The sequence below is a fragment of the Echinops telfairi genome, unplaced genomic scaffold (assembly GCF_000313985.2).
Source record: "Echinops telfairi isolate 266 unplaced genomic scaffold, ASM31398v2 ScPeMD7_7466;HRSCAF=8504, whole genome shotgun sequence".
In the NCBI taxonomy this organism is placed as follows: domain Eukaryota; kingdom Metazoa; phylum Chordata; class Mammalia; order Afrosoricida; family Tenrecidae; genus Echinops; species Echinops telfairi.
In genome coordinates, this window is record NW_022111366.1 from 290,559 (window position 1) to 300,911 (window position 10,353).

General features: G+C 47.1%; 2 protein-coding genes across 3 annotated transcripts in view; both read left to right on the forward strand.

The window, feature by feature from the left end:
* Positions 1-2,524, forward strand: part of LIX1L (limb and CNS expressed 1 like) — a gene marked incomplete at its 5' end in the record, with an annotated part of 33,144 nt that extends 30,620 nt beyond the window's left edge. Inside the window, 2 exons of the mRNA XM_030888426.2 lie at positions 1,820-1,897; positions 2,136-2,524. Of these exons, the coding sequence (XP_030744286.2) occupies positions 1,820-1,897; positions 2,136-2,378 (321 nt within the window). The remainder of the gene's footprint in view (positions 1-1,819; positions 1,898-2,135) is intronic.
* Positions 2,525-7,222: 4,698 nt separating this feature from the next.
* RBM8A (RNA binding motif protein 8A) lies at positions 7,223-8,902 on the forward strand. 2 transcript variants are annotated; one of them, XM_004717277.2, is made up of 6 exons: positions 7,223-7,357; positions 7,551-7,610; positions 7,738-7,812; positions 8,119-8,255; positions 8,461-8,597; positions 8,703-8,902. In XM_004717277.2, exons 1-6 carry the CDS (start codon positions 7,291-7,293, stop codon positions 8,746-8,748), a joined length of 522 nt encoding a protein of 173 aa, XP_004717334.1. In that variant the 5' UTR covers positions 7,223-7,290; the 3' UTR covers positions 8,749-8,902. The 2 variants fall into 2 exon arrangements, with proteins under 2 accessions (XP_004717334.1, XP_004717333.1); XM_004717276.3 differs by having other exon boundaries at positions 7,224-7,357; positions 7,735-7,812.
* The last annotated feature ends 1,451 nt before the right edge of the window (positions 8,903-10,353 follow it).

The window sequence follows — 10,353 nt, forward strand, 5'->3', positions numbered from 1 at the left end:
TCATAGAAGGAGTTCAGGAGTTTGCCATCTTTTTCTATGCTCTGGAAGAGTTTGTGTAGGATTGGTGTTAGTTCTTCCCTAAATGCTTGGTAGAATTCTCCAGTGAAGCCATCTGGTCCAGGGATTTTTTTGTTGGTAGTCCCTTGATAACCTTGTCTATTTCTTCTATTGCTGTGGGTCTGTTGGGATTCTTGACGTCCTTTGGGGACAGTCTAGGGAGGGATTGTTTTCTCAAGAATTTGTCCATGTCATCCAAGTTGTTGAATTCATTGGATTACAATCCTTTGTAGTGCTGTGTAATTATCTGCTACTGGTTTTTGTTATCTCCTCCCTAAGCTCTTGTATTTCCCTTTGGTGTATGGCCTTTATCTCCTCTATCATTTCATCCTTTTTCTGTATTGTTTCCCTCATATCCTGTATGACTCCAAGCAGCATTCTGAAAATTTCTTTCTGTGGCAGCTCAATGTCTGCTTCTTCTATGTATGTTGTTATGTTCGGAACATCTTCTGCCATTACCTTTTGTTTCTTCTGTTTTTTCGTTGAGGTCGTTGGGGCTGATGGCTGTTTGTGTTGCGTTGTTTTAGAGGAGCCAGGTGCCATTTTCCAGGGAGTCGAAGAGCACTGGCTCTCTCTGGGAGACTTGTAGGAATGCTTCTTCTAACTGCCTACAGCTAATTTCACTATGGAATTAGCCAACCACTTTATCCTCCTGTGGCTTCCCTCTCAGGGTAATGCCCCAGAAGGCTAGTGGGTTGCCTGCTTTGGTGTAGAACACCACGAATGGTGGGTGGAACTGCCTTGACAGGTAGATTGGTCAGAGGTTTCTGTTGTAGCTTGGCAGGTTGGCGAGTGTTGGCCGAGATGCCTTAGGCTGTGTGAGGCACTAAGGTAGGCAGGAGGATGTTCCCTCAGTTATACAGGACAACAGAGGGAAAATAAGAGGTTGGCCGGGTGGAGCTGACCTAATTGGGTATGTGGCAGGTGTAAATGCCCTAGGCTAAGGGGAGAGGTCTGGAAGTCAGCAGTGGAGTGTGAGAACAGGGCAAAGAGTATAAAACAATTTTTTTTTAAGTAAACCTGCTGAGACTGTGGGGGGAGAGAAGCGAGGGAAACAAAAGTAACAATATAGCTGAGCCAGATCCCTGCCAGAGGAGCTGCAAGGGTTTAATTCCTGCCCCGAATCAGGCAGCAGCAAGCTGTGGCTGTGTTGAGATTAAGCCCCTGGGCAGACTCCAGCCCAGACAGTGGCAGGGCTGAGGTCAAATCCTAGCCAGCCTCCACTGTGTTAAGCCAAAAGCCCCTAGCCCCTCAGAACCTTGTAGATCTGTGCCTACTTATCTTTATGATGCTCCTCCTAAGAGATCCAGCAGTGTTGAATTTCCCTCTTAGTACCTCTCCTGGGCTGATTTCTGCAGAGTCCCTCTGGCATGTGTTGCTCGGTTGCCATCTTCCCGGAAGTCTCCTTATTTGGGGATTTTAATGAGAGTTTTTTAAAAAAACAAACAAACCCAGGTATTTTCCATAGTTCCTCAATTTTAAAGTGAAGGTCTGGTAGAATCTCAGTCAGAAAATGAGTTGACGGCTCCTACTCATCCTCAATTTCTTGAAACTCAAAGGGGAAGGAAGGGAGAGATGGTTGTTTTCAAATATCTTTGACAACAGAAATGAGCTCCTTCTCCCAAGGGCGTATCAGGCAGACTTGGTCGGTAGTGAGAAATACTTTCGCAAATAGGTTTTGTAAAAGGCTCCCTCCTGTAAGTCTCGTGCATCCTCACACTTGAAAATCCCTGTCTTGGGTGATGCTATCTTCTTCCCCCAGGAGCTAATGACCGTGTTCCAACTGCTGCACTGGAATGGCAGCCTGAAGGCCATGAGGGAAAGACAGTGCTCCCGGCAGGTAAGGAGACTGTATGGGTGAGGGGGTCATTCCACTCCTGTCATCTGCCCTTTTCCAACCTGAGCCGTGCCGCTCTCGCCGGCCTTCTTTCCCCACCGGAACCGGGAAGTTCCCCTTACGAATCAGTCAGCTTTCCATTAGGACCGTGAGGCTGAGTTCCCTGTCCAGTCCAGTCCAATCGATCTCTGTGCTGTGACCCTCAACAGTGACTTTCTCTCCCGCCTCCCCCCACCCCCAGGAGGTGTTGGCGCACTATTCACACCGAGCCCTGGATGATGATATTCGCCACCAAATGGCACTGGACTGGGTGAGCCGGGAGCAGAGTGTGCCAGGGGCACTGTCGAGAGAGCTGGCCTCAACTGAGCGAGAGCTGGACGAAGCGCGGCTGGCAGGCAAGGAGCTGCGCTTCCACAAGGAGAAGAAGGATATTCTCATGCTGGCTGCTGGGCAGCTGGGCAACATGCATTCTCCCAACTGCTAGGCACCCACGGGCCCACACACCTACCCTCTCCTGGTCCTTTTTAGATGGCTCCTTTCTAAGACTTAGGATGGTTTCTGTATATACTTTTTCAATTTTATACTTTCAAATATAGATATATATATATACACGTGTGTGTATAAATTCTACACCTGGATTCCTATTTGCTAAGAAATCCCACCTCTTATTTCCAGCTTTGGGATGTAGTTTCGTTTGAAACACCCCCACTCCCCAATTTACAAGAAGGATGTCTTTGGTGCTTTGCAGGCTCTCACGCACCCAGGTGAGCGCTGCATAGCATTTCAATAGCTAGGCTTGACTGTTCACATCGCCAGCGGTTAAGAGGGTAGGTCTCCTGAATAAGGGCTGTGGGCCTCACTCTCCCTCATTCTTGCTTTCTTTTGGGTTCAAACAGGGTATGAATCTGACACCTTTGGCTTTGTTTTACCTTGAGCAAGTCCTGCTTGGCTTGGTACCAAGTTGCTCCTGCAGTAATTAGACTTTTCCCAGCCTAAACCCTACCACTACTTCCCTGCTCCTCCCCTGTCTTCAAGTGCTACTTGATTCTTAGGCTTCCTTATGACTGAGGCTTGCCTAGGAGCCCTGGCTTAGGGCTTATATATACATTGGGCTGCTAACTTCAAGGTCAACGGTTTGAAACCACCAGCCACTCCTCTGGAGAAAGATGGGGTTTTTCACTTCGGCAAAGGGTCTTGGAAACTCACATGGGGCAGTTCTACCCTGTCCTATTAGGGTCACGAGGAGTCGACATTGAGGTAGTTTTGCTTTGGTTGTTGTCTGGTTTCTGGTTTCTAAATTATGCCTGAGAAACTGCCCAGGAACAGGAGGAGTTGCAAACAAAACTCACGGGCTTGCACCTTACAGGCTACCTCTCAAGCATACCTATACCACGTATCACTGCCCCAGATTTCGAGGTCCACGCCACACTCCAGAGAGAGGTCAGCACTAAAGTTGTTTATGTTGAAACATTCCCCCTGCACTCCCCATGTGCTTAGCCTAGATCTGCCTCCTCTGTCCTCCCATGTGACTTTTTGGAAACATGATCTGTCCTGTTAGGTAAGGGTCCTGTCCCTCTCCGTCACCCAGATATTGCCGTTTACTCCCCTGGGTGTGCGCTCCTTAGAGGAGGGGGCGCCTTTGTTTCCTCCACAGCAGGAGCAAGGACATGAGACTGAGGTACGATGGCATCTCCTACCTGGGCCCTTGGAGGACTAAAGAAAGGAAAGAGAACCAGTGGTCTGCTAGTTGTATGTTCTTTCGGCTGTGGAGTTCCTCTTGTTTCTGTGATTGCCTTTAGACAATAGTGCTGAGTGTATTTTCCACATTGAGCTTGGGAAATTTAATGCCCTGCAGTTGGACTTTCCATCTAACAATTATACAGACTTTACTTTTAGAAACAGATTAGGAAATAGGTCACAATTACTCTATTGGATCAGATATGGTCAAGATGAAAGACAGCCTTTTTTTTTCCTTCTTGCTTTTGAAATCACCTTGATGCTTGGAATACAGGATCAAATATAAAGGAATGTAGGCTATCGTTGAATCAGTGTTTAAGAGGGGTTTTCTTGAATTCTTCAGGCCTTCTCTATGAAGCACGTGTGCGGTGAGTAGAGGCTCCTAACCTGCATTAAGTAGTAGCTGTGTCTATTGTAGTTGCTATTCCTAATCCAAAAGCCATTAACCCCTCAGTCCTCCTTAGTCCTTTCTATGAGAAGGATCAAGGGGTATGATGTGTGGGAGGAATTTTTCCTTGGACTTCCTGGATTTACTCTTCTCAAACACCAACCAGTAAGATCCCAAAGAACATGGGGAGGAAAAATCTGTTCCCTGATCCTATTTGGTATTCAAGGTTTTTCTTATCTTTTCACTATTTTCTATGTATTTTCTATGTATAACTTTATACAATTAAAGATAGAATTTTGTCTAGTGAGCCAGATTGACTCTTTTCTTGAAACTGAAAGTGTCAGAAGAGTTACAAAATAATGACCTCTTCTCTTACGTCTCTACTGAAAAAGACTCTCTTATCAGTTGTTTGGGGTAGCAGAAATAAGACTGTACAGCTAGGAAAGGGGACTGCCTTGCGAGCCCTCCTCCCTTTTCTAAAACTATACGGAGCCCGGGTTCTGTCCTTGGCCCCTTCTCCAGTGGCTCGACCCATTCCCACCGACATGATGGGTCTAGGGCCACTGTACACACTGTCCTCTGACCTGTCTCTGTGTGCTAGCCTGTTTTCAGATTTACATTTCCTCTGATTGGGCATTATCGCGTGAATGAAACAAAAGAACTTTTTAAACTCACATGACCAATACGATACTCATCTTCTCTACACATGGACCCCTCTTACTAGGGTTCCAAGATCTGTCATTAGACTCATTAGATACCTAATTACTCTATATACTCGTGTATAAGCTGGGTTTTTTGCACATTTTTAACGCAGTTTTTGTAGTAAGAGTAGGTGTCTTGGCTGATACTCGGGTTGGCTTATACTCTACTATATCCGGTAAACTAAAAACCTCAGATTCACTTTCCCTTCCCTACTGTTAGACAATCACTCTACCTTTTGTAGTTCATGTCCTTATAATCGCTGTATTAGATTCCGACCTGATCTCCTGCCTCCATTCTACACTACTCTCAGACTTCCTTCGACAGCATTGACTGCCACTCCCTTGTTTAAACCATCAATTAGCCACCTTCACCTGCAGAAGTGTTTCCTAATGTTTATCTGAGCATCTTTGTTTATCAGAGATGATTTTAGATGGTACATGGACAAACATTAAAATTTTTAAATAACTTTGCTTTTTTTATTGTAGGGAAAAAATAGTGCCTTTTCATTTAAGGTAGCAATAGCAAATTTTTTTTTAATGTAAGTTTATACTTTAAAAGTCTGTTTAACCCCTGAACCCAGAGCACCCCTTCAGGGGACGTGGGGAGGAGGGCAGGGTTAAAAAAAAATCTGTTTAAGAAACAATCCTAAGTAAAAGATAGCAAAAAAAAGCTATTCCATAAAGACTACTTGGACATATTAAAGATCATGAATACTTAAATATTTGAAGTAAAGGAATTTCATGCCTTCAAGATTAATTCCAAAATCTTTAGCACTGCATACAATTTGACCCTAAGCTGTATTGTTTGGCTTTATTTCCCATTCACACTGCATCAGGCTTACAGACTTCTTTGCTGGTCTGTTGGTCTTCATCCGTTTAACAAATATTAACAAATGCTTATAATGAGCCAGGTACTGAGTTAAACTTTGGAGATATTGCTGTACCTCCGAGTCTGCTCTGAGGCTTATATTCTAATGGGGAAAACGGACATTAAACAAATTATAAAGGAACTAGGTGACTAAAGAGTTTGATTTAATTCTGTGCTGGAGAATAGGAAGATGGATAAAACCCTTTAGGGGTGACCGTAGTTTTGGGATCTAGAGATGATGATGGGATCTAGCAGATGAAGCACCAGAGAAAGAGCACATGAGCAGAAACTGTGAAGGCTATTTGCACATGACTACTTAAATATTTGATGTAGAGAAACTGCTTGCCTATGAATAACTTCCAAAGTCTTTAAGCCCTCGTTGGGGGATGATTGGTACTGGGGAAGAGGTTGGAGACACAGGCAAAGCAGTCTGAATGTTACTCCTCAATGCAACAAAATGTCAAGGGAGGGGTGTTAGCTGGCATGTAGCAGCTGATTTTGAAAAGGATTACTCTACCTACTGAGGAGAGTGGATGGGTGACTACTCTGCTTGGAACACTGCTCAGCCGACCTGCTGTTGTTCAAATATAAAGCCCTTCTTCACATGGGTCTTCCTTAGGCTAACTCCCATTAGAACCCGGAAGGCTCATTCTGCTAATAGGATTCTTGATCAAGTAATTACTTGTCTTTGTATTGCCAGACCCTTCTCTCATTTGAGCCACACACTTGATTAATGAACTAAGCTAGTAAATCTACAGTCCACGGATGCTGAAGGCTTATAGAATAATTACAGCATTTAGGGGCAAAATGAATTTTCGGAGTTGAAATACCTTTATTATCCTCAACGCAAGCAAGAGTTCTGATTTTGTTCCATGCCATGACCCCTACTCAGAAGTGGTGAGAGTTTGGGAGCGATTTTAATGTTAAAAAAAAAAAAAAATTGTCACAATGGCGTTTCAACAGCAACCCGGGCTGTGAATTTCCTAAAGAGCTACATCTTCCATACTGCAGTTCCTACCAAAACAACTTTCTAAATCAACATTGCTGAGTGAGGTTTCTTTTGGAAAAAACAAACCCCCAAACCCCTGCTTCTAAGGTGCCCTGCCGGTGAAATGGGGTAAGCGTTGCTCTGCTAATTGCAAGAGGTGGTTCAAGCCCACCCGCCCTTCTGAGGGAGCAAGATAAGGCTGCTCTTAAAAGATTTACAGTCTCGGAAACCCATCAGGCAGTGCTACTTATCGTGCAGCGAGCGTCACTATGAGTCAGAACTGACGCGACGGCAATGGAACTTTGGTTTTGATCGGATACAGAGCTGCACCTCAGAACAATACACCCCCGGGAATATTCCATTCCATACCTTCGGAAGCGAAGCGCCGGGAAGCAATCCTCCAATAAGGTAACTAGGCCGGCTTCTCAGCACACGGTCTTCCCTGACGCTCGCGGAGGAGGAGTCACGGACTCCGCCCACCGCCCAATTGGAAGCGCTACAGCCGGCGGAACCCGCCCCACGACCTGCCCCAATTGGCTACGAATTGACTTCCACGTCTTCGCGCCGGGGCCCCGCCTCCTACTGCGTCATTTCTGTGCGCCGGGAGGGGACTTGGTTTGTGATTGGTCCATGTCGTTGACTCTCTTTCCCTTCGCCCGTTCCCGGGGGCCGCAGAGCTAGAGCAGCTCAGACGAGCGGTACCGCGCAGACAGGATGGCGGACGTCCTGGACCTTCACGAGGCTGGGGGCGAAGACTTCGCCATGGATGAAGATGGGGACGGTGAGGACGGTGGAGGCGGCTGCGGAAGCAGGGGGCAGTCAAGGGAAGGGTACGATAGGGAAACGGTCTCCTTGCTGGCGGAGCAGAGACGCCGCCCCCTTGGGAGACTGCAGTGGGACAGGAGGCGGTGGGGCGCACGTCTAGTTGCTCCAATGGCTGTTTGTCACCCCTCGCTTTCCTTCTGGGGTTCCAGAGAGCATCCACAAATTGAAAGAAAAAGCAAAGAAACGGAAAGGCCGCGGCTTTGGTTACGGTGAGTGTCTGCGGGGAAGGGGTGGGGTGGTCGGGCGGCGGAGCCCAGGCGTTCGGAGAGCCCTCCTGGAGCCAGGGGACGGGGGTGAGGGCAGTCCCCGGTGATGTGCGTGCGTTCCTTGTAGAAGACGGGTCCCGAGCACGGATGCGTGAAGATTACGACAGCGTGGAGCAGGATGGCGATGAGCCTGGACCGCAACGCTGTGAGTGCCCCGAGCCTGTGGGGCTGGTGTGGGGCGTGGACTCGGGGGTCCCACCATCGCAGCCCCGTGCTGCTGGGCTCCGGGCCACCCCCACAGCGCTCGCTGTATTGGACCCCATCGGCGCGGCCACTTTGTCACCCCCTTAGGCAGTTGAGACCATGAGCTAGAACTGAGTCCGGGTGGGGTCAGAGGTCACCTGAAAACCCCGCAGTCTGCAGTCTCTGCTCCCAGGGCGGTGTGATTTGAAGGCGTCGTTTCCCCTGTGTGCTCACACGCTCTCCATCTGCCTTCCTGCCCCGCCCACAGCTGTTGAAGGCTGGATTCTCTTTGTCACCGGAGTCCACGAGGAAGCCACTGAAGAAGACATACACGACAAATTTGCGGAGTACGGAGAGATTAAAAACATCCACCTCAACCTGGACAGGCGCACAGGATACCTGAAGGTGGGATTCCATCGCTTTCCCTCTCCCGTAACTTAGACAACTTTAGTGGGGAGTTCTTCCCTGTCTGATGAAGTGTTTGGCCAACAGCAAATTGAATGTGTAGAGCTTTTTTTAAGTTAAATTGAGCATAGATTTGATGAAGAAGCAGCGTAATGATTTTTGGTAAAATAGGGTTTTGATGCCTGTCTTTCACCCCTGCCCCCAGGGGTATACTCTAGTGGAGTATGAAACATACAAGGAGGCCCAGGCTGCCATGGAGGGACTCAACGGCCAGGATTTGATGGGACAGCCCATCAGTGTGGACTGGTGTTTTGTTCGGGGTCCGCCCAAGAGCAAGAGGAGGTGAGGAGGGGAGGGAGGGACTCTCTTGGGGAAGGGCTGGGAGTGGAACCACACAGGGTCTTGTATGATGTCCCTGTGACGGACTCCCTCCATTTCTTTCCCTAGAGGTGGCCGGAGACGCAGCAGGAGTCCAGACCGGAGGAGGCGCTGAGGGTCCTCTGTTGTCCAGGTGTTCTCTGCAGAGGTTCCCCTTGACCGTGCAGCCTTAGAGATATTGGGCTGGGTTGGAATCTACTGTTTATATTTAATCCCTTACCAGCTATGTGTTTGAGTTCTCAATAAATGTCCGATTTCTGATTCCTGTACTTTACTCTCTACTCTGACTAAAGTTACAAGTTCTGAAGCACTATTTATAGTAAGGCAGTATGGGGTCATTGTGAAGATACTTCTCCCAGGGACTTACTTCCCTGTGAGTTATTAGACATAGCCTCAAATGCTAGCTGGAGTTTACAGCACTGCGCAGTGTTTTTTCCTTAGATGCAGAAAAGATCAGGAGTACTACTGAGATGTGGTGGTGGTGGTTCTGCTGGTGCCCTGTGCCGTGGAGTCGGTTTTGGCTCAGCCACCAGAGGTACAATAGAATGAAACACAACCTACCTGGTCTTGTGCTGTCCTCATAGTTGTTATGTTCCAACACAAGTGCACATCTTCCCGTATTCTCTGCTTCCAGCCAAGATGCGCGTGACAGCGCTGTTAGCCCTTGTTCCACGTCCTCTTTGGACTCCAGCCTGGATCTCTGGCAGCTTCCTATCAATGGACTGCTGCAACTGTTGCTGAGGGATCATCAGCCAAATTTCCCTTGAATGTGATATCATGGATACTGTTCTGTGGGGTCACCTTTTGGGGGTACCACTATGGATCTCTTCTAGTCAGTTGGCCAGGTAGTTATCCTTCATGTTTCCCACCAGAAACAACTTGTTGAAACATTTCAGCTGGTATTTCAATTGCTGGAGCCTTGTTTTCCACTGATGCCTTCAGTGCAGCTTGGACTTCTTCCGTATCATTGGTTCTTGATCATACACTACCTCTGGAAATGGCTGAGTGTCAACCAGTTCTTTTTGGTATAGTGACTTTCTCTATTTTTTTCCATTTTTTAATACTTCCTGCATTATTCAATATTTTGCCTATAGACTTTTAATACTGAAACTCAAAGCTTAAGGTTTTTGTTGGGTACTTTCAGTTTTAAATATGCTGAGCCTCCTTTATGTTTTTTTTTTAATCATTAAATACTTTCATTAGAGGCTTTTACATCTCATTACAATCCATACATCCATCCATCGTGTCAAGCACATTTGTACATTTGTTGCCATCATCATTCTCAAAACATTTGCTTTCTACTTGAGCCCAGGTATCAGCTCCTCATTCCACCTCCCTCACGAAACCTTGATAATTTATACTTTTTTTTTTCATGTCTTATTCCGTCTGACGTCTCCCTTCACCCATTTTTTCTGTTGTCCATCCCCCAGGGAGGGGGTTATATGCAGATCCTTGTGATCGCTTCCCCCTTTCTACCCCACCTTCCCTCCACCCTCCCGGTATCGCCACTCTCAGCACTGGTCCTGAAGGGATCATCTGTCCTGGATTCCCTGTTTCCAGTTCCTATCTGCACCAGTGTACAGGCTCTGGTCTAGGCGGATTTGAAAGGTAGAATTGGAATCATAGTTGTGGCGGAAGGGGGCCAAGCACATTTGTACATATGTTGCCATCATCATTTTCAAAGCATTTTCTTTCTACTTGAGCCCTTATCAGCTCATTT